Below are 24,685 nucleotides of genomic sequence, written 5' to 3'. Positions count from 1 at the left end.
TTTGGAAGTAGAAGATTGTAATAATGCGGATTATCATGGTTGGAATACACACGTTGGAGATAGTCATTTGGCCAAATTAAGTGATGTGATAACTTGTCAACTATCAACTCAAATTTTAATTCTGCCAAGAGTGAATGCTGATGGGTGTACACAAAGCACCTTTTCATTGGACAGAGAGCTACCTGCAAGTGCCAAATTCACTAATAAATCCTGATGGAGGGGAAGAGTCAGATGTGGCCTGTGTGGAAATGAAAGCAGTGTGGAAACCGGCACAAAGGTCATGATATTTTTGAGTTCTCTCTAACTGTAGGAAGCAGCACCAATGAGATCAGTGGCAATTCACTCAGCTCTTTTACCAATTCAGCTTTAGGGTAATGGAAAAAGAGTTGAGAGAGGGGCATGATCAGCAACCTATCAAGGATTTTTCCACATCTCCAGTGAAGCGACCAGCATACTTTTGGCCCATGTGGATGATCATAGATATGGCTGTGACTTGGTGGAGTTGTAAAAGAATGTGTTGAATATAAGAACAAGTTTAGTCATGCTAAAGAGAATGGTGGTGGTAGGATTGCAATTCAAAGAAGAAGTAGAGGGTGTTCAGACCATTGTGGTTTTGGATAGAGACCATAGTGAAAAGAAACCTGTTTCTTGGGGCCAGGAATCCTAAAAGTGTCCAAGTAGAAGAGGACATCAAAAATATCATGAATATATCCGAAAGGGACCGACAAGGAGAGTACAAGTAGGAAGAAATAAGATGAGCTCGAGCATGTGAATTTACCAGGATAGTTCTGCTTGTGGATTTGGAGATGTGTTGAAAGCATGCACAGTTAGTGTGGTGGTTGATATTAAAGTTGTTAATAATAAAGTATGAGGTCTCGATCCACCCCAGTGGATGTCTTCACTCCTGGAGCCAAGAAACTTTTTAGTTATAATTTTAAGATTAAACAATGATCTCCTTTTTTTTTCTTTTGTTGGGGTTGTGGTACGGAGGAGGGAGGGTAACAGTTGGGAGGTTGTTTTTTTTGCCTATATATAAAAATGATTGATCATATGATATATGTACTTAGATGAAGTAATTATTGATGTTTGTATTGATTAATCAAATAAAATATTTTTAAAAAGCACAGTGCCATTACAGTGCCAGTGGCCAGGGTTCAAATCCACCATAGTATTTAAGGAGTTTGTACATTCTCTGTGACCTGAATGGGTTTTGTCAGGGTGATCCAGTTTCTCACACTATCCAAAATGTATGGGGTTGGTAGGTTAATTGAGTGTAATTGAGCTGCACAGGTTTCATTGGCTGAAAGGGCTTTCTACCATGTATCGTTAAAATGTAAAATGTAATACAAGAGACTGGAGGTTGGGGAAATATATTCAGTAACTGCCAAGAAAGCAATGGTCAACGATTCAGTGCAGTGGCATAGTCCAGAGAGGTACATAAACTGGTGCACGAAAGCTTATTTTTGTCTGCTGCCAAACCAGTTCACCAAATGACCACAGCTCTGTTCTCGTCAGCAGGTTTGATGATGTTGTTGGTGTTTGTCCTCAGTGAACAGAGTGCTGCAGTTCAGTGCAGACTAGCTTAGACCAGTGGAAAAATTGAGATGTGATATATTGTGTCATCGGTTGGTAATTTAGACAAGGACAAATCCAGATGGAATGGGAAATTATGGATTCAGGAGGATAGATTTGGGTGGGCCAAAAAATTGACACAGATAGATACAAGAAGTACTGATAAATATGTTTTGAAAGGGGATGGAAGGGAACAAAGTGAGGCCGCTGCTGAGGACTGATTTCAGGAATGAGAGTGGGGTCACTCAGAAGGGAAACATAGCAAAGGGTGAGACTATGGGAAGAGATGGAATTTGAAGTAGTAAAAGAGAATTCAGAGGAGTATTTTAGAATTTAAGACAATAGCTCATGTGTGATTATCAGATTTGATCTGAAGGTTGAGACATTCAGGGATAAAATGTCCTTCATTTTTGTAGCTTTAACTGACCATTTGTTTCAAAAGGCCCATCCTGCAGAAATGTTGAAGATGGGCTCTCCTGTCAGGGTCAATTCTCCCCTCTTCCTTCAGCTTTCAATCACAAGTGGAGCATATCTTCAATGTTCCCCCTTTTCTAACGCTCCTGCTGCAGAAAAGAATGATCATAGCCCAGAGCATAAATCTGTCTTTTCAGGCCTGATGTTCAGTCTGTGGAGCATCATGAACTCTTCGGAATCAATATAAACAAACCTGTAAGTACTTGGGATCTCTTTAAATAGCACAGATGAGCTCACTGCCTAGAATGGTCTTCCTAATTTGGCTGGGAGGATATCAAATTTGCATTGCCTAGCACAAGGGGATTGACATCAGCATTGTATACCTTCTTCTGACAAGAATGACTCAATTCCATTTTGCAAGTTGTGAGATGCATGCTACATACGTATCTATGATTTGCCAGTTAAACTGAGTACACATGGGGACTTGGAGAGCCATATTAAAAATAAATGGCACGGCACACTTGAAATTCTAGGTCAAAGTGTTCCATCGGGGATTTGTACCAAGTCAGATGCACAAGCCTTGGGTTTATGCAAATTAGCAGATCCATCCACTGCAGTTGAAACAATTGAAGCCAGCAGGTTGCAGCTCTCACCTTACCAAGAAGTAGGAGTATAGAAACAAGGTCAGCAATTTCTAAAGATAAAGCCAAAAGGCCTTGGGTGCAAAAATGGGATCGAGACAGGTGAAAAATTCTCATGTGGGGAAGGTGAAGAATGAATTAAATGTTGTATGACCAGAAGCTGTAAAATCATTTATACCACACAGATTGAATAAATTTGTTGTCACTCAATTATACATGTTAAAATAGGGACAGCACAATTAAGAGGTTTTTTAATAATGTTGAAAGAGACATGAGAAATAGTTTAATTTTTAATATTTCAGGAGGCAACATAATTTAATGTATATTTCTTTCAAGCAGTTGGGTTTTGGATGAGTGTGGGTAGCTACCCCCATTTCCAAGGATCCAAAGATGGTGTAAAGGATTTGTAGGAACTTCTGAGCAACAGCTGGGGACAGAGGGAGAAACCAAGTGATGTGGGTAAGATGGACATTCAGTGAGGAACTTCGCCAGGGATACATGAGCAATAATAAGTTTTATATATTTATAAGTAGAGTTCAGTAAAAAAAGAGTAAAAACCATTCTATATCATTGGCCGAAGAAAATAGATACATGAACATCTCACAGCTACCCAGAGAAGCAGCACAGTGTGCTAAAGAGGATGCACATGGGAAGTACAATCTTTGTGGTCTTCTAATGGTGCTTCTATTAAAGCACCAACTATGGAAATAACATGAAGGTATAAAGTGGGAGAGATGGGAAATAAAAATAGCATTAAAGGCTAAAGTAAACAGGCATTTGAAAGCTTGCTGTTTGAGGAATATTGGGGAATTTGTTTAGAAGAGAGAAGTATGTTTAGGCAACATGGACCAAATGAGGTAATTGAAGAGTACAAAACATGCAAGAAAAACCTCAAGAAAGAAATCAGGAAAGCATAAGGCATGAGGTTGTTCTGGCAGACAATGGGAAAGATAATCCTAAGGGTCTGTACATGTATATTGAGCAAAAGGATATTAAGGGGCAAAAATAGACCTTGAAGATCAGAGAGGTCAGCTATGTACAGAGCAAAAAGAGATGGGGGAAGTCTTAAATGGGTTTTATTCCTCAGGAAGCTGGTACAGAATCAAGGGATGTTAGTTAAACAAGCAGTGAGATCATGGAACATATAGAGATGAAAGAGGTGCTTGCCGACTTAAGGCAAATAAGGGTTGATAAATCACTGGGGCCTGACAAGATATTCCTTCAGACCTTAAAGGGGGCTAGTGTAGAAATTACAGGGGCTCTGGCAGAAATATTTAAAATGTCCTAAGTCACTGGTGTAGTGCTAAAGGATTGGAGGGTACCTTAAGTTGTTCTGTTGTTTATAAAAATAAAGCTTCAAAAATAATCCTGGAAATTGTAGACTGGTGAGCCTGATATCATTGGTAAGTAAATTATTGGAAGGTGTTCTAATAGATCAGATATACAAGTGTTTGGATAGCCAGGAACTGATTAGGGAGAGTCAACATGGCTTTGTGTGTGGTAGGTTGTGTTTAATCAATCAGATAGTGTTTTTCAAGGAGGTTACCAGGAAAGTTGATGAAAGAAAGGCTATAGGTGTTGTCTACATGGTCATTAGTAGTAAGGCCTTTGACAAGGTCCCACATGGGATATTATTTTTGAAGGTTCAGAAGCTCAGTATTCAAGATGGGTAGTAAACTGGATTGAACTACCCTATCTTCAAGGCTATTGGCTATAGAGGAGAAGCCATACTGGTGGTGGGTGATCGCTTCTCAGACTGGAATCTGTCACTATTGGTGTGCCTCAAGGATCGGTGTTGGGAACATTGAGATATGTCATCTATATCAATGTTGTAAATTAGATCAGCAAGTTTGCAGATGACACTTAGATTACAGGTATTGTGGACAGCAAGGAAGTTTTCAAAGCTTGCAGTTGGATCTGGACCAGACAAATGGGCTGAAAATGACAGATAGAATTTAATGCAGACAAGTTTGAAGTGTTTTCTTTGGGTGGACAAACCAAGAAAAGACAAACACGGTAAATGATAGAGCATGGATGAATGCAGTAGAACAGAGTGATCTGGGAATACAGATAAATAATTCCATGAAAGTGGCATCTCAGGTAGATAGAGTTGTAAAGAGAGTTTTGGGAATATTGGCTTTCAGAAATCAAAGTATTGAGTATAGGAGTTGGGGTGTTATGGTAAAGTTATATAAGGCATTGGTGAGGACAAATTTGGAGTGTTGTGTGCAGTTTTGATCACCTGACTACAGGAAAGTGATCACTAAGATTGAAAGATTGCAGAGAAGATTTAATAGGCCTTCAGGAATTGGGTTAGTGGGAAAGGTTAAACAGATTAGGACTTTATTCCCTGGAGTGAAGAAGAATGAGGGGAGATTAGATAGAGGTATTTAAAATTATGAGTGGTATAGACAGAGTAAATGTAGGTAGGATTTTTACACTGAGGGTAGGTGAGATACAAGCTGAGAGTATTGGTTAAAGAAGAATTTGGAAAAGTACATGGATTGGGCGGTGGGGGGGTATGGACAGCTATGGACTGGTTGCAAGTCAGTGGGACGAGGCAGAAAAATAGTTTGGTACACACTAGAAAGGCCAAAGGGCCTGCTTCTGTGCTGTCGTGTTCTATGGTTCTTTTCTTCTATGTAGAATATTTCACGTTTTCATCATAAAGGGTTTTCTAGCCAAGAAGATTTTGTTGTGATGCATGAAATGTTGCAGGCAAATTGTGCATAGGAATTTCTCACAAATATGATCAGATTGCTGTGTATTTTTTTTTGAAAGAAACTGCTCTCTCTAATCCCAATTTATCCCAACCTTACTGACAACATTGACTTCTAATGCCCATGATTTTCCTCAAATAATGGGGACCTTTTCTGTCGCCATCTCTTTCAACAACAGGTCTGTCATGGTCTTATCTGTAGTCAGGGTGAGGCCATATGTAAACTTGAGGAACAACAAAACCACATTCCTCTTGGACAGACTTTAACTTTACAATTTGAACATTGATTCTTCTAATTTTGGGTAACTCATCTGATCCCACTGATCACCCTTGCCTGTTCTTATTTCCACCTCGGTTTAAAAAAAATCTTTATCCCCTTCTAACATTGTTCACTTCCGTTCCTTTCTAATGTTTTCTCCCATACCTTCTGACAATCTCTAGGCAGCTCCCCAGCTTTTCTTCCTCCTTTAGTTACATAATATCACCCCCTTCTCTCCATTCTTGATAGAGGTTTCAAACCCAAAATGATGACTGACCATTTCTAATCACGGATGCTGTTTGATTTGCTGAGTGCCTCTAGCAAATCTTTGTCTCCTCAAGTGAATTTTATCATTGTTCTATTTTTAGATTTGGATTGTATTGAAATGAGCCATACACTGATTGACACATCAAAAACATCACAAACCTGCCAATAAATTCAAAGATGCATATAACTGTTGCTTGCCAATATTATTTTGTCTTGACACAGCTGAAAACACCTTTCTGTGCAAGACTGATTTTTGGACAGGTTAATGGCCACAAATCTGACTTTACCTGAAGTACAAGGAAGACTGAAATGAGAAATACCTGATCAAGTTACTGGAATGACACAAAATATCCCTGAGAAATGACTCAAGAAAACAAAAACAATTTTCAGTTGCATTATGCTAAACAAAATAATTTTGCTAATGAATTCCAAGATTTAAAGAACATGATTTGTATTTATAACAGTTTTGATTATTTTCTTGCTGATGAATTTCACAAAACTTTCAACTTGAGACAAGCACATACTCCAACAATTAATTACTAATTAATCAAGTTGAATGCATCTTATGCATTCTATAGGTAGCACTTGACCTCCTATCATACTACTTGTAATAGTCTGGTGAATACCATAACACTGCAGCTCTAATTATTTAACTCATTTATGCTTTAATTTCAGCTATTTTTTCCTCTTTTCTTTCCCTCCCTATAACTCTTGTTTTTTTTTAAAGCTTCAGCTTTTCTCTTTTGGATACATCTTTAATTTTCTACCTTTTTCTTGTCCTTTGAGTCAGAGATTAGATAAGTTCTGGTGAGAATAGAACCATGACCACATGGCTGTAAAGAAATGCCTTCCTGGCCCCTACATTCATTATTTCTCTTTTCCCTCCCCTCCTTGGATCTCCACTGTATCATCTTCATTATCCAAACTATTTATCTTTTTAAATCTTTTTTATCCCTCTATTTCCTTTGATCCTCTATCAATACCCTTCACCACTAACTCTCCATCCTAATATCTTTTCTTGCTAACACCCATTCTTAAGAAGAAGAATAAAGGAGACCAGATGCTTCTGCTTCTTTAAACAATTTGTCTGCTGGCCTTCCTTTCTGCTTTTTTCCAAGATTCTGTTGGCATTAAAAATAATTTTGAAAAAATAATCAAATCAGATTTAAATGAAGAAAAATGTTATCCATCTGCTGTTCTTTCTGTTTCTGTCATGTTCACTCAGAAGTGCAAATGATTAGCATTGACCTTTATTCAATTGCCAGACAAAACCAATGAAATTACTGTAGATTGGTTTCAATGTACAAGTTATGGAGCCATAAATTAAAATAAACATTCTCACTCTCTTTTACCCATTTCTCATATTTCTCTCTCCCTTTATTACTAACCCTTGAATGCTGTCTATCTGTTCTGAAGCCCAGCTCCTCTTTCCAACATGTCAAAATTTCACAAAGGGTAGTGGCTGAAGGAAATAGTGCATCTTGGGAATAGTGTTGTTTAGTACCGCCTTGGGCTCTCACCTTCTCCTATATTCAGCCAAGGTCCTCAGTCCTATGAGCCACAGTATTATTACCAGCCAGAACCTGAATGGAAGGTAATGACACTTCTCTGTCAGAATGGGCTCAGCACCTGCCAGCAGGATTGGACAGTCAGACCTTCTTCAATATGCTGTGACAAAATCAAAATCTACACCATTCAACAGTGGGAGCAGATGTTCAAAGTACTGAATCAGCCGCCAATGAGTTGAAGAGTTGGTGTAGTATGTGACTCAAACAAGCTGTTTATTGTACCACAAGCAAACTTAAGTGAAGGATTAGTGTAAATGAGTGTTTTATAGTCAGCATGGATTCAATGGCCTGAAGATCCTGTTTCAATGCTGTATCACCCTGGAACCCTAATGTAAACCAGATCTGACTCTGATCTAACACATAGTTGGAAGCCATCAGTCTCAAATAGCCAGTCAAGTTGCCAGACTCAGTAGCACTCTGTGACATGTAACCTGCAGGGTTAATAACTACTGATGTGAACAGATGCCAGTCTTTATTTCAGTGCTGTCAGGATTTTCACTTGATACAGTACATGTCCACACATTGCTTCATTTCCCAGAAAAGCAACAAATAGTAACAATACACAATAAGGTTAGTTGTTAATCTGTATATGTGGTACCCAATACGTGGGCATTAGCTTAAAATATTCAAGGTTTTTTAAAATAAATTAATCCAAGATTAAGCTATTATGTAGCATATTTTTAATATTCCAGTTCATGTAATCATGCCAAACTTCAACATGCTATTTAACAATGCTATTAAACCATATAAAATCATCAGGCTAATAACCTTATTAAAATAGTGCAAGTGGAGTACAATGGGAATCTATCAGCCAGTGAAGTAATCATATCTCAAAGAAATTCCAACACTTCTTACTATTTAAATTTAATAAAATATTTTGCCAAAGTACAATTGCTTTAAAATAAACAGGTAAGTATTTTTTTTACAATTGCTGATCTCATTCTGATCCAATATCTTTCTATTTAATTGTTAAATGGCTGCATCTTGTTTCTAATGCACTCCACGTGCTGAACAAATTAGTTATGTATTTCACAAAGAGCACGTGTAATTCAGTTCATGAAACGATAGGATTGATGTGAAATTTGCGTTAATATCAGCAATCAATTCAACCTACATGGGTCTAGAAATTTAATTGCATGAAGTATTTTTTGGCAGCATTATCTCATTGACATTTGACTTAATCAAGAGTACAATGTCACAACAACCACTTTACTCTGGAGCTGGACTGGGCATTCACAACATGACACCATTTCAACCTCAGTCACACTGAGGGATGACACTATTCTCCATGCAATGCTCTTTCTGAAGAATTGTGAGTAAACTTAGACCATGTGGTCCTGAGAGAGCTCTTCAATGGGTCTCAGGGTCACAGAAGTTCACAGCAGGGTCCAATTATCAAAATAATTGTACACATGCAGCATCAACTATCCACTCTAGAATACCTAGGCTGTGGCACTTTCAGATTCTTAGGATAAAATACTGCAAAGCTTCTTGTTGGTGCTGCCATCACTAATAATGTTTTAGGAAATATAGTACGATTATTATTTTCCCATTTTTTCAGCTTTCTGGATAACATTGTCTCACGCAGATTGGATATTTCCTGTTACAATTCAGATGGCATTATAAATACAGGTGTTCCCGATGTGAGACCTATGTGACTTGCATCCATCCGCACATACGACTAAAAAATCGTTAAAAAATATAAAATTTATGCAGTTTATGCTTTATTTGACTAACTTTAACAGGGATACAGGGCATGTAAAAATGTGCATACTTACCTTGTTAGTCAGTGTCCTGGAGGTCCGTAGGTTGGGGGAAACCCATCTCGATTCCTGTACACATGCGCCAGTCTTTGTAAACATTTGGGTTGGATTTACCTCTGCAGTTCGCATATTGGAGATTGGTTGGCGCATGCACAAGAGTCAAGGGGCATGAATTGAATATCGTTAGAGCACTTACTGTATATTTTGGCATACAAGTCGAGTTGTGAAAACCTAAAAAAATTTCTCCTGCGGGTGGGGGTGGGGTGGTCAACTTGGACTGTGGATATACTTTTGAGAACTTAAATTCACTGGAAAAAAAACCAAGATTGTTGTCTATTTGGTGTGCAAGTCGATGCTGGAAGCACCTCACCACCACTCCCCGATGCCTCCCCACCGCTGGGTGATGCCATGACCGCTCCTACCTAGGACACAGATTGCCGATGCTGCTCCTGCCTGGAAGGCCGAGGTTCCTGCTCCCATTGGGAGCACAATGTCACTGCTCCAGCTCTGTGGGCTGTTGCTGTCTGGTAGGCCGAGGGTTTTTTTTATTAAAAACGTACTTAATTTACAGCCTTGTTACTTATGATGAGGTGTTTTAAAACACTGAGTTTTTCATGGGAGGCTCAGACAGCTCGAAAAATGGGGTCAACTTGTATGCCAGATATGACATAAAACCTTTAAAATAGGCTTAAAAATGGGAGTTGACTTATACGCCGGTTGACTTATGCACCAAAATAAATGGTAACTCTCGTAAATGCATCAACCAAATTCCAGTATGCCAACCCACTGTGTATGCGCCAACTGAAGACTTGCGCATGCACACAGGAATCAAGATGGCCGCACTCAGCCTTTTGCCTCAGGGATGACTACTAACAAGGCAAGTACAGACATTTTAGCTCTTACGTTTCCATGTTATAGATTTTCAAATACCACATAAACTATGTACATTTTATATTTTTCTTTTTTTTAAAAAAAAAGAAATCTACGCAATTCTGACATACATCCATTTCAAGATACAACCGATCATTCAGTCCGAAATACGGTCGTAAGTTGGGGAGTACCCATATTTCACTGGAGTCAGCCTTCCTGAGTGACTGTCTGGTTTGGTTTAAAATTAAATCATGCTTGAACTTAGCCCAATTGTTGCCAAGGTAAATCCAACCCAAATGTTTACAAATGCTTTTCTTCCATGTCTGTCTTGAACCAACCAATTAAGTGTAACAAATTTAAACATCCTTTTGATCTGTTGGAAGATGAGAATAAAAGATGAAACATACTTGGAAATCCTGCCTGAAAGTAATTTTCCAACTAAAACAAAATATGGTATGTTGTTCTGGACAAAGTACTTGGCAGTCTGACCATTGGTCAGGTCAGACTCTGCATCACTGGACTATACCACCATCTGACTCAAACCGGACATACGTGGTCAGGTCACCAGGCTGCATGCCACAAATCAGAGAAATACAAACTTTTTTTTATATTAACATATATTTCAATCTGCAGAAGCATTGACATTTTCCTAATGATCTCAATGTGAATGTCATTACAACTTCGTTAAAACCTATATTTGAAAACCTGAAGAATAATCTCTACTTACATAATTTTTCTTCAGATCTGTGTTTGAGTAGTCAACACCTGGGTGGAAAAAAAGTGAGAATAAATAAAACAGTTTTAGAACCTTGATGCCCACACATAGGCAAACTTTGTATGAGCATTTAATATTTCGCTCCTTGAAGGTAGTGAGCAGGCAGTGGTGAGAGGGACTAACATAAAAATGTGATACTGAAGCATGAAAGTCTGAACCCACTCGATTGTGATCCTTCAATGACACCATCAGCTATTCAAAACAAGACATACCTTTCTGCCTTAATGCTTCTGATACTAAAGCAAAGCAGCACCATTCACAGCAGGAGGTTAAATTCAAATGAAATGTTATTTAGACTGCAATGCCTGACATTGGGTTTCATAATAACTGCTTGGGGAGATGGGATTCTGGAGATGCAATAGACACATGCTTTGCATATGAAAATAAAGCAATAGAGAATACATTGACTGATTGTCCATCTGGTAAATATTTGTTACCAATGGAAATAACAATCCTTTGGACAACCCATTAAAATATTAGCACATTTCCGAAAAAAAGACTTACCCTGATAATTACAAAAATACAAAAAATACTGGGTTCTATCAACTTCAACACTGTTATCTTTTCCTCGTAGATTCTCTGGTATGATTTGCACCCCGTATGAAAGAACTGGTGAGCATTACTATATTAGAACATATTCTATTTCGATCATTGTATTCTTTTCTATAAATTATACAGCAAAATTTTGAGGGTTTATTCTAATCAACACTTACAATGTATATTTCACCAAAGCATAACATTGTATTGCTGATAACCAGACATTTAAAAAAGGTCTAATTCTGCAATGCAACATAACTAATTTTACCCCTGAAGTGAAAATAATTCTAAAAGAAATATAAGAGTATAAAAACTGCATTTAAAAATATATACTTATTTATTTAAGGATTTTTTGTTTCTAATCACTCAATCCTTCTGTTAATCTTCCTGTGCCTCTCTTGTCTTTCCGTTTTAATTCAGTCATTAAAGGGTTTCATTTTCTCTCTTTCAGAATTGAAATATTTTAAATAACAATAACTAATAAACTAAATGTGGTGATATGTATATACTGCTGTGTATGAGTGGCTGGCCTGCCCACTGATAACTTGCTACCCTCCCCTTGTGACTTGGCCATAAAGGTCAACCTCCCTCCCCTATCTATTCATTCAAGCACATGGAATGGGACCAGTTACAATATAAAGTATATTAAAGCCTATTCTTTCTCACTCTAAGTCTTTGAAGTCATTGTGTGATCTGGGGAGAGACCACTGGAGTACTCTGTAGACCCCCATACTTGCAGCCCAGTGTCTGGAGGAGTTGGTCCGTGATGAGGAATGACAACATCTGCCAGCGACTGCTTGAGGAAGACAAGCTGCCTCTGAAGAGAGCCTTCCAGCTTGCTAGGACTCTCAATTCTGCCCTGCGCAACACCAAGATGATTGCTGCAGGTAAGAATGGCCCCTCCACATGCGGGCCGCGGGCACCACCATTTTGGGATCCAACCTCACAGACTGCCTCCATGCAAGCAGGCTATGATCCCACCACCACTACTGCCGCAATTGGACACCTGAATTACCACTTCTGCGGCCAGAAAAAGCACCCTAAATGATTCTATCCAGCAAAAGAAGCCATATGTTCGTGATACGGAAATAAAGGACGTTACTAGTGTGCCTGCAAGTCCAAACCCTCCTGACCAAGCAGCAGTGGGCTTTCGATCCCAATGTCACTTCTGGTCCCGAAAGGCTCGACTGCGTGCGCAACCCGTGAGTCACCATCTTACCCCGACATCTCTTCCGCCTTCTTGGACAACACCACTTCCGCTTTCTTCCTCCTTCTCCTCGCCCGGTACGACCGCATGGTCAACATGGAGGCTGCTGCCTTACCGATTGCCCCCCCCCCCACCTCCAAACAGCAATGACTATCCAGTTCTGACATCCGTCATGCTGAACCAAGGCAGCCCTCACCTGATCTCCCACTCGATGATGGAGATTGAGGTGATTGGGAAAAGAACTAACTGCCTGTTTGACAGTGGGAGCACAGAGAGCTTCATCCATCCAGACACTGCCGATGAACTCTCTCTCTCTCGGTTAGGCCTACAAGTGGCATGATCTCTACGGCCACAAAGGACCAATCTGCTGGGATCTGTGGGTATTGTGTACATTAACCATGGGGAACGAACGAACATTATGATCATTTTTATTTGCTTGTGATGCCACAGCTCTGCACGCCAATCCTTCGGGGCTTCAACTTCCAGAGCCAGTTCAGGAGTGTCACGATGTGGTTCGGAGGACCACAACCGCCATTAACAGTATACTCATGGCAACAACCCCCCCCCCTCCCCCGGCAGCCAGCTCCCACCTGCAGCCTCTCCACCTTCTGGATACCTCCTCCATCATTATTTGGAAACCTGATCCTGGACTGCAAGCCCATTGTGACAAAGAGCAGGCGCTGTAGCACTGAGGACAGGGTATCTATAAAGTCTGAGGTGCAGCAATTCCTGGTGGAGGGGGTCATAGCATCCAGCTCCAGCCTGTGGAGAGCTCAAGTCGTGGTGGTCGGGGGCAGGAGTAAATCCCGTAGGGTGAATGACTACAGCCAGTTGATCAACTGATTCACGCAGCTGGATGGACAACCCCTGCCCCGGATTGCCAACATGGTCAATAAGATCGCCAAGTACAGGATGTTCTCCACTATTGACCTGAAGTCGGCGTAGGACCAACTTCCCCTTTGCCCGGGGTCTGCCAATATACTGCATGTACTTCACTGGCTCTATGATTTGAGATTTTAAAACCACAAGTTCCTTCTCTTTATCAAAAAGCAAAATGCTTTTCCCTCGAATGTTGTGTTGTGTTTGTTGTCACCCAAGGTTATATTTAGACTTATTATTTCCTTCCTGATCTCTAATCAATCATTTTCAAAATTTAAAATTGCCCAATGCACTAAAGTGAAAATCCTTAATGTTTATTCATTTATTTACCCTCCCCTACCATCTCCTTGTCCATTCTCCCACCCCACCAGCCATGCAATCCCGTCCAATCAAAAATCATCTGCTGAAGATGCTATTCTCTGATGCAGTCCTACAATGACAAAGCCAACAATAATCTCTGCTTTGTTCTTCGGATCTCTCTCTTCTACCCATTTTTCCAACAGACGTTTCCATGCTATCTGATGTTTGTTGACCTGCCACTTATTTTCTTTCTACCCATTTAAGAAACCCTTTGGTATTTATGATTACTGGGAGAAAAAAATCAAGTTGCTGTTGTGTTGTTAATCATAACTTCTGCTAATCATGTGGTTAGACCAGGAAGAAAAATGCAAGATCAGCACTTTATTTGTGCAAACTGCTTTAAATCCCTCAGCACTAAAATTAAATAATCATAAATCAGATCAAGTCAAGTTTACTTCCATCGTGATAACCTTTTAATTGAAAAAAGATAGATCACAAAACACTCCTCAGTTTAAATGTTTTCTCTGGGAAATAGCACAGCATCTAATCCTTGTTCAATATGATGTTCAAAATGATAGATGGTTTAAATACCATTGACTTTTTTTTTACACATAGAGATTATGGTAGTCATAAGGAAGGATTGGCCATTTATTCCATTATATTGCAACAATACTTACACATTTCTGAATATATCATTCTATGGCAGTTAATCAGTCTAGAAACAGAAGATTGACGATCATTTATAGCCAATTGTTTTTAATAATATGTACCTAGTTTGTTTTAAAATATATTAAATGAAGGGTAATACCAGGAGTATTTACCTATCCTTTTACAATGTAAACCCTAAAAAAGTGCTTTGATTTTCCTCAGCATTCAGAGAATTAAATGCAGAGGATAAGAGTAAGATGCAGATGGATGCATTTGTTCTGGTCAAAAAAAGTGCTCACAATCTAATCCCATTTTCCATCAGTCGGTTAACGTCCTTCAGGTTCATGGGATTTTCACAAGTCACTTACACAAGAGTCTGGTAGAACCCACTGGAGAACATGTGGACACATTAAGGTAGAACACCCCCCTCCCCCACCTACTGTCTTCTAATTATAAAATTAATATGCCACAGAAATGGGAAATTCCTAGACCAAGAATTCCCACTTCTCTAGCCTCTGCCAGAGGCATGGAGCAGGTAAGCCACAGACGGATACAAATTGGTTACCAACTGGGCAAAAATCAGGACTGGTGGAGTAACAAAAGTGCTGGAGAAGCTCAGCAGGTCAAACGGTGTCCTTTATGTAGCAAAGGTAAAAATACACAACCAACGTTTCGGACTTGAGCCCTTCATCAAGGTATGAGGTGGCAAAAGCAGGAGGTGATAGGTGGTTGATAGAAGGGAGGGTCCACAGCAATAAAGGAGAGGAGGGATGGTGGGTAAGGGGGAAGGTGGGGGGGGGAAGAACTTGAAAGACAGGAAAGGGGAGGGGAAAGACAAGGCGACCAAATTAGCAGAAAGCAGAGAAGTCAATGTTAATGACATTTGGTGGGAGAGTAGCCAAAGAGAAGATAATGTGTTGTTCCTCCAATCTGCGGGTGGTCAAGGTGGGATAGTGCAAAAGGCCATGGAGAGATATGTGGGTCTGGGAGTGTGACTCAAAATTGAAAAAGTGTCAGATCTGTCTGTGGTCAGCGAGGCAGCAGTAGCACCTGTCCTACATTTCCAAATTTACAACAGACATTGAACACATAGCCAGCAAGTCCAATGTGATGGCCAATGCCCTATACCAACTGGCTATCTTGGTGGTGTACAACCCTACCCCTGACATTGACTACATGACCCTGACTTATGCGCGGCAAGCAGACCCTGACATTACTAGACAACACTCACTGGAGGACATCCAGATCACTCCCAGCAATCACATGCTGCTCTGCGACACCTCGATGGGTAAACCTTGTCTGATTATTCTGGCTGCATAGAAGAGACGGATTTTTGACTCGGTCCACAACTTGGCTCACCCCGCCATCAGGATTACAGTCAAAATGGTGGCAAACAGGTATGTCTGGCATGGCCTCTGCAAAGAGGTCTTCATGTGGGCCAGCACCTGTACTCAGGGCCAATCATCCAAAATCCAGACTCGTATCAAAGCTCCACCACAAACATTCAAGCTAGCACGTCGCCACTTCAGCCACATATACATTGACATTGTAGGGCCCATAGGCCCATATTACCTTCTCACAATGGTCAACCGGATGACCAGAGGTGGTGCCACTATCAGAGACTTCCATAGAAGCACGAGGACAGGCTTTATTCAACACTTGGGTAGTGCATTTTGGGGTCCCCGAACACTTTACATTGGACAGAGGAGCCCATTTCACTTCCAATCTGTGGACTGCCTTACCCCACATCCTGAGGACCCGACTCAACCACACCATAGCGTATCACCCACTGGCCAACAGGTTGGTGGAGAGGTTCCACAGACTCCTTAAGGCAGCCTTAATGGCATGGCTCACTGGACATAACTTGGCCGACAAACTCCCTTGGGTCCTGCTAGGCATCCTCTGTCAAGGTAGTCTATGGCACACCCCCAATTCGTGATGGCCCCTGAGGACTTAGGGGAGCCTCCAGTGACCACATTGTCCCAACTACGTGAGCGCCTAGGCACTCTGGCCCCCACTAAACCTGGACCCCATGGCCATCCCTGCACTTACGTCTCAAAGAACTTTACTGATTGTAAATAAGTGTTTGCTTAGTGTGGGGCTCACCGGCCACCTCTACAATGGCCTTATAAGAGGCCAAAACATGTCCTCAGACACAACGGCTCCACCTGGGTTTTGGACATTGGCAGCAGGAAGGAGACCTTCACACTCGACCGGTTGAAACCATCCTACTTGGACTTTGACCAGCCCATCACTTACCTGATCCTACGGTGCAGAGGTCGGCCTTCTAAAAACAGTGCCTTGATCATCGGTTTTGGGGGGGTTGCCGTGTAGCAGCCTGCACTGACACAGGAAATGGCTGTCGAACACAGCGACTGGCAAAGCATTGAGTGCGCTAAAACACCCGTTTCCATATCCACTGGAAGAGCAGTGAAACTGGCCGATCACCACCGGTGGATCACAGGGGACGCAATCAAGGCCCGGGGCATCTGACTTAACCAACTGGCTGCCTGCCCACTCAAGTCATGCCCCGATAGTGATGCGGCCGAGCTGCCACTGAATAAACTCAGTGTCGAATACGCTCTACTGGTGTCTGTGTGTCATTCCTTTCCTTTCCTGCAGATTTGAGCTACAGCCTTAGGGTGATAACTGAGAGCTATAACCTAGCTGTAGCCGTAGTGAACTCGCTATTTGCTCCTATTATCTTGAATTTTTTTCCCCTCCCATATTGGAAAAAAAGCACCAATTATCATTATCATTTATAAAATAATATAAAGCTCCATGATCATTTCCTATTCCTCATAGTTAAAGAAATAAACCAGTGTTTTTGCCTTATTGGTTCTGCTTTTGTGAGGAAGATATTCAGTTATTCTCTTATTTGAGAAATGTCTATGTTCAGAAGAGTTTTTATTTTATAGTTGTTAAAAATTAGAATAAATAAATAGACTATGGAATTTTCAATAAAAGAAGCAAAGTATGTAAGTGCTGTCAACATCCTGTCCTTGTAATTGTTCCCTATTCCACAGTAAAAGGCTCAATAATGTTTATAAAATGTTGTGGAATCCCGGTAGGTTTCCTATTTAACAAGCCATGTATGACAAATCACACTGTAATGTACTATGTTCTTAATCTTTAATTAGAATGTGAAAATCTGCCACTAAATGCAGTTAACTTTGACACATTAAATCTTCTGGTTAAACTGGCTTACAGGAAGTGCACAGATGAAACATTGTAACAATCTACTGCCTCCCTCCATTCACCCAGACAGTCTGGAAAGGATGATAACATCTTGTAATACCTGCTCTGCACTAATTAATCGCTGTGGTATTTAGGTCCATTCAAGTAGACAAATATGACAGAGACAGGGACAATTAGGAACCTTGTTCAAGCTACATTAACTTTTCTAGTTATTACAACAGAGCAACTAGTTTGCTTGTACAAGCTACTGTGGGATTGTTATGCATTAGTCATGCAATTAAAAAATGTGGCACTGTCTCCTATAGTTCTGGATAAAAATAACCATAGCATCCCTAACTCACTAAGAGAGACACTTTCCTCAACACCAAACTACACTGGTGGCAATGACCCAAGTTTCTTGTTTAATTTAGTTCATAATCATGTTACATATGTGGAATTCTAACAAGTAAGAAGAAAATGATATGAACAATTATTTACTGAGATGAAAAGAAATCACTAAAAATTCCTGGGCTTCAATATGTTGGTAGATTTGATTGCTTATTCTTGTGCTAGCAGTAATCCAAAACTTGTGTCTGGTGTAATGCTCTGAAATCAGCAGTTATCTTGACTCATTTTAATAGGTGGGAGAAAGGTAAAGGGATTTACCAATAAACCTCTTACTTCTTGATGATGTTCCCAACAGTTGATTTGGGTAATCCTAAGGTTTGGGTGATTTTTCTTACTGTTTTATTCTATTTTTTCACCCTCATAAAGGGTTCTTTGATTTTCCATCGGCACAACCCTAGTCCTCATGTGGAAAAATGGTGACGAGACTCTAAAGGTGATCAAAAGCTTAGACGCAAGCCTAGCTCTCTTATATTGGCACCAATGAAGCAATTAAACATACCCGGGTACACACAAACACCCGAGAAGCCAAATGTCTCAAACATTAAAGTGCCCTGTAATGGGGGAACTATGTATAAAAAGTGCTATAATTTCTACTTGGTCAAATCAAAATGTCTGCAAATAACCATGAATAAATTGTGGAATGTGTACTTTAAATACAGGAACATGTGAATTGTTTGATCACCAATTTAAAACTGTGGAGCACAGAGGCAAATAAAGGGGGAAAAAATATCTTTGTCCCAAACATTATGGAGGCCACTATATTTGAGGGAACTTCTTCCTTGTGCATTTACCCATCCTCATGATCTAATGCAGTGTCTCTCCAGTGACTACATTAAAAACTTAGTGGCTTTCAGTGTGGGCATCTGGAGATCACTTTGGAGGATGACCTCCAGCGGCTCATGGCTGGAAGGCACATATTAAGACTGCCCCGTCTCAGTGTGGGGAAATCTCAGTGAAAGAAATATTCGTGGATTATTTGGAATGCTAGTTTACCAAATCAGGATGCCCTGTCAGGATGACATTACATTTTCATTCACTGACATGTGGAGAAAAGGAGTGGAGGATGTGAAAGGTTCACCAGTCATAGGCAGAACAACTGCTAAAACATGTGGATAGGGTGGTGAAGGAAGCTTATGGTATGTTGATCTTCACTGGGATGTTATGCTAAAATTGTATAAGGCATTGGTGAGGGAAAACTTGTAATCACCAAAGTATAGAAAAGATATCAATAAATTGGAGAGAGTGCAGAGATTTACTAGAATGTTGCTGGGGTTGCAGGGTCCAAGTTATAAGGAAAAGTTAAATAAGTTAGGTCTTTATCCTTTGGATCCCAGAAGATTGAGAGGGGATTATTAAAATTATTAAGGGTAAAGATAGAGTTGATGTGGAGAGGTGTTTTTCCTTTAAGAAAGGGGGAGATACAAACGAGAGGACACGAGTTGAGAGTTATGGGGCAAATTTTGGAGGAAACATGAGGGGGGACCTCTTTACTCAGAGAGCGGTGGGTGTGGAACGAGCTTCCAGATGAAGTGGCAGAGGTAGGCTTGATATTAGCATTTAAGGAGAAGTTGGATATGTATATTGCCAGGATAGGAATGTAGGGTTATGGGTTGAATGAGGATTAGTAGGGTTAGGAGGGAGAAAGTGTTTGGCATGGTCTAGAAGGGCCAAGTTGGTCTATTTCTATGTTATAATTGTTATATGATTATTTGGTTATTGTGGTGATATGTAATTACACCATTAGGTCACCAGAGGTCATCCCAGTGACCTTGTACTATAAAGCAGTCCAGAGCTACAGTCTAGCCTTCCAGGTTCATCTTGCAGAGAGACAAGACCTCTTAGGGTACATATTAGTTTATTAAAGCTGTCTTATACCGGCACTGCAGGTGTGGTTATTGTCAGTACAATTTAATAAACTAATATGATAGCTACTAGGACAGAAGCTGCTTCTGCTCCAATGCGCATTCCCGACCACCTGGAGACTCTTCCTGAGGAATGGAATCCGGGGATGACTAGCACACACATGCATCCGAGGACAGAGGCAGTGAGGAACCGCTGTACTGGAATCGTGGTGGAATGCAGGGAAGACCACAGAGTACGATAGGGCAGGTAAGAAACTGTCGAGAGCTCAGCCTGTCTGTGAGTTCACAAGTACAGGGACCGCCAACCCTAAACTCCAGTCCGATCAGAAAGAGGCCACTACAAGCGTGGGTGGAAGGATCTCCACAAGTCGTGCTCCCGATGGCCATGCATGTGCAGAATTCCCAACCATTCCAGAGCCAGGGAAAGCAGACACCACTACCGTCACTCCCCCAGCAGCAGTTTCCCCACTACCACGGAGACCTGACGCTACCACTGGGATCCCCCCTAAGATCGCTGAAAATGTCCCAAAGCCAGAGACTCAGCCAACAGCCCCAAGCACCCAGGTTACTCCTCCAGCAGACACAAGCCCCACAGAGGCTCTACCAGCAGATCCCAGTAGCCCAGGGTCCACCCTTGCTACTCCTAAGGGACCAGAGACTGCGGCTTAGCCATGTGTTGCAACCAGACAGGCTGGAGCTTGACCCCAGAAATCCCGGAGCCGGCACGCTCTTTGGCTGCTGGCAGAGATGCTTTCTGAATTACATGGAGGGTGCTGAGGCATCGGATAAAGAGCTATTAATGCTGCTATTAGCGCAGCTGGGAGACCACCCCTACTCCCTTATACAGGATGCCAGGTCCTACAAAGAGGCAATGAGGATTTTACAGAGGCATTACAGTAAGGGGCATAGTGAACTCCACTCCCAGTACAGGCTCATGAATAGGTCACAAGAAGTAGGGGAGTCTGCCAGAGACTTTATAACTCTCTCTGAAAGACCTGGCGAGAGGCTGCAACTTAAAAGCAGTATCAGCTCAGGAGTATGCGGAGGACCTTATTAGGGACAGAATTGTTGTGGGCATATGGTCCACTGAGACGAGACATCGATTGCAGGAGAAAGGAATGGTGGGGCTAGATGAGGCAGAGACTATTGTAGAAGCTTTAGAAAGCACCAGGAAAGAATTGGAGGAGTATTCACAGGACCCTGGGGCTGGGACAAACATCACACTGCTGGACTCTCTAGCCCCACAAAAAGAAAAGTATTCTGCCTCACAGGAATTCACAGCAGCAGCACACCTTGAGGGTCCCAAGTGCTTTTTCTGTGGAATAAGAAAGCACCCCAGAGCCCTCTGCCCTGCCAGAGAAAATGTCTGTTCAACTGTGGAAAACGTGGGCATTATGCAAAAGTCTGCAGAAGCCCCAAGAACACAGCCAAGGCCTATTCTCATTCTAATGAGAGGTGGGAAAACTCTTCTTTCTCCACAGACAAACAGAAGAAGAATGCCATGTTCAGCCGGCCATCTTGGACAAATGATACAAATCAGAGAACACAGTCTTCAGAAGATGAATATGACGCCGAGTACTATTGGATGGAAGGACACGAAGAACACGCCAGACTTGCTTCCCTACACATGAATCAGGCGAGTCCACACAATTTATCTGATGCCACTGTGTGCATCAAAATTAATGATGTGAGGGTAAATTGCTTAATAGATAGTGGAAGCATTGAAAGTTTTATTGACCAGGGGTCAGTCAACCACCTTGCCCTCCCCACACGCCCGAGTGAGCATCAGATCCTGTTAGCAGCCAGCAGCCTTGTGGCTGAGGTAAAACAGTTTTGCAGGATTACTTTAGAAATCTAGGGCACAAAATATGAAGGGTTCAAATTACTAATACTCCCTCACCTCTGCGCCCCAGTACAATTGGGGTTAGATTTTCAGTGCCAGTTAGAAAGCATTACAATAGTGCACAACGGGCTTCGCCCCCCACTATGCCTTACGAAAAATCAACACTGCAGCATGTCTGTCCTGAACATAGAATACCCTCCGCTGTTCACGCACCTGACCCCAGAATGCACACCAATAGCCACAAAGAGCAGGAGGTACAGCCCGAGGGACAGAGCCTTCATTAGGACAGAGGTCTGTAGGCTACTACAGGAGGGTATCATAGAGAAGAGCATTAGTCCCTGGAGATCTCAGGTGGTTGTAGTAAAGTCTGGAGATGCCTACCCCCTGCCACGCATAGCAGACATGGTCAACAACTGCGCAGTATAAGGTGTTCTCCACCGTAGACCTGAAGGCAGCATACCATTAGAAACAGCGATCGCATTTACACGGCATATGAGGCAACCGACAGGCTGTATCAATTTCTGCGACTCCCCTTCGGTGTCACCAATGGAGTGTCCCTTTTCAGAGAGAAATGGAATGAATAGTAGATGAGTTCAAACTGAAAGCAGTGTTCCCCTACTTAGACAATGTGACAACCTGTGGCCACACTCAGGAGGATCATAACATGAATTTAAAACGCTTCTTCCAGGCAGCCGAAAAAAGGAACCTAACGTACAACAGGGACAAATGTGTCTTTAGCACCAGGAAGTTGCCAATCCTGGGCTGCATAGTGCAGAACGGGGAAGTCAGCCCAGACCCAGCCCGTATGCGCCCTCTCCTAGTCCTCCAGGTGTCACACACGCTGAAAGCACTAAAAAGGCGTTAGGGACTGTTCGCTTACTATGCCGACAGGGCCTGCCCACTTATAAAAGCCTCAATTTTCCCACTGTGCCCAGCAGCCACTAGAGTATTCAGGGACATTAGGGACCATAACGCTAAAGCTACCATGCGGCCGATAGATAAGTCGATCCCATTGCAAGTAGAAACGGATGCATCTGATATGGCTCTGGCAGCCACCCTAAACCAAGACAGGCAACCGGTGGCCTTTTTCTCACGAACCCTACAGGGATCAGAGGTAAGACACTCAGCAGTAGAGAAGGAGGCCCTAGCCATTGTGGAGCAGTAAGGCACTGGGAACATCATCTGGCGTGCAAACACTTCACCCTCATCATGGACTAACGGTCTGTGGCTTTTATGTTTGATAACCAGAACAGGGGGAGAATTAAGAATGACAAAATCCTGTGCTGATGGACAGAATTGTCTACCTTTAACTATGACATTCTATACCATCCCGGGAGACTCAACGAGCCCCCAGACGCACTGTCCAGAGGCACTTGTGCCATCCTTAACCACATGTCCCAGTTGCAGAGCTTGCCCAATGAGCTGTGCCACCCGGGGGTCGCTAAACTGTTTCACTTCATTAAAACCCAAAACCTCCCATTTTTGGTAGAGGAAGTGAGGTCAGTGAACAAGAACTGCCCCATCTGTGCGGAATGCAATCCGCAATTTTACCGGCCAGACAAAACCACCCTAATAAAAGCTACCAAACCTTTTGAGAGCCTCAGCCTCAATTTTAAAGACCTGCTCCTGTCCAATAATAGAAATGTCTATTTCCTAAACGTAATAGATGAATATTCCCGTTTCCCCTTCGCTATCCAGTGTTCTGATGTACCAGCAGCCACTGTTATATAATGTCTCCAACCCATCTTCAGCATATTTGGGTACCTGAACTACATACACACAGACAGGGGTGCTGCATTCATGAGCACAGAAGTACAGCAGTACCTGCTCGAGAGGGGGACTGCTACCAGCCGCACTACAAGTTACAATCCCAGGGGGAATGGACAAGTCAAAAGGGAAAATGCCACTATCTGGAAAACGGTTCTCTTGACCTTAAAAGCAAAAGACCTGCCTGTTGCTAGATGGCAAAAGTGTTGCCAGAAGCCCTACACTCTATATGTTCTTTGTTGTGTACTGCCACTAACATGACCCCGCATGACTGTATCTTTTCTTTCACAAGGAAAGCCACGACGGGCTCAGTGCTGTCTAAATGGATGATGACACCGGGACCTGTTCTCCTCCAGAAGCACTGCAGACCCCACAAAGTGGACCTGCTGGTGGATCAAGTGTGGTTGAGGCACGCGAACCCTCAGTACTCCTTCATCACATTCCCAGATGGAAGAGAAGACTCGGTGGCCACCAGGGATCTCACGCCGACTGGATGTGTGAACAACGCGGAGGAAACACAGATGTCTACGGATCAACAAGGAGCGCAGCAGCAGTCACTAGAACAGTCATCCATCGAGTCACCCTGAGGACTATACCACCCACCCTGGAAATCAGGACCCTGTGTACGCCCGCCCCACAAAATATCACCACCCTAGACTTGATGGCAGGACCTAATCCCATACAAGAGGATCCCCAGCCCACACAGCCACATGGCCATCTAGTACTTCCCACTCCCACACCTCCACCAAGAAAGCCCGAAAGGCAGACCGCACTCCCCACCCCAATACCACTACCAAGGAGGTCCAGAAGGCAATGGAAGCCATGAACAATTTTGGACATGAACTTACAAACAAGGGAAGGAGGATGGGGGGAGCGGGGCGGAATAACAATTTTTTTTAAGGGGGGTGAATATGGGGATATGTAATTACACCACTAGGTCATCAGAGGTCATCCCAGTGATTTTGTATATAAAGCAGTCCAGAGCTACAGTCTAGCCTTCCAGGTTCATCCTGCAGAGAGACAAGACCTCTTAGTGTACATTCTTTTCTTTGGCTTGGCTTCGCGCACGAAGATTTATGGAGGGGGTAAAAAGTCCACGTCAGCTGCAGGCTGACATATTAGTTTATTAAAGCTGGTGTGGTTATTGTCAGTACTGTTATAACAGTAAATACAACCTCCATTGAGAGAGGCAGGCCAGATTTAATGAAC

At 42.1% G+C, this 24,685-nt stretch overlaps 1 protein-coding gene across 9 annotated transcripts in view; it reads right to left on the bottom strand.

Moving 5' to 3' along the window:
• Nucleotides 1-24,685, bottom strand: part of LOC138739315 (PC3-like endoprotease variant B) — an 827,554-nt gene that overhangs the window by 322,291 nt on the left and 480,578 nt on the right. For all 9 annotated transcript variants that reach the window (XM_069891108.1, XM_069891107.1, XM_069891109.1 and 6 more), the window contains exon 7: nt 10,801-10,838. In XM_069891108.1, the coding sequence (XP_069747209.1) occupies nt 10,801-10,838 (38 nt within the window). The remainder of the gene's footprint in view (nt 1-10,800; nt 10,839-24,685) is intronic.

Source organism: Narcine bancroftii, chromosome 7 (genome assembly GCF_036971445.1).
Source record: "Narcine bancroftii isolate sNarBan1 chromosome 7, sNarBan1.hap1, whole genome shotgun sequence".
In the NCBI taxonomy this organism is placed as follows: Eukaryota; Metazoa; Chordata; class Chondrichthyes; order Torpediniformes; family Narcinidae; genus Narcine; species Narcine bancroftii.
Note: the sequence above shows the minus strand (reverse complement) of the source record. Positions and strands in the feature narration are given on the sequence as shown.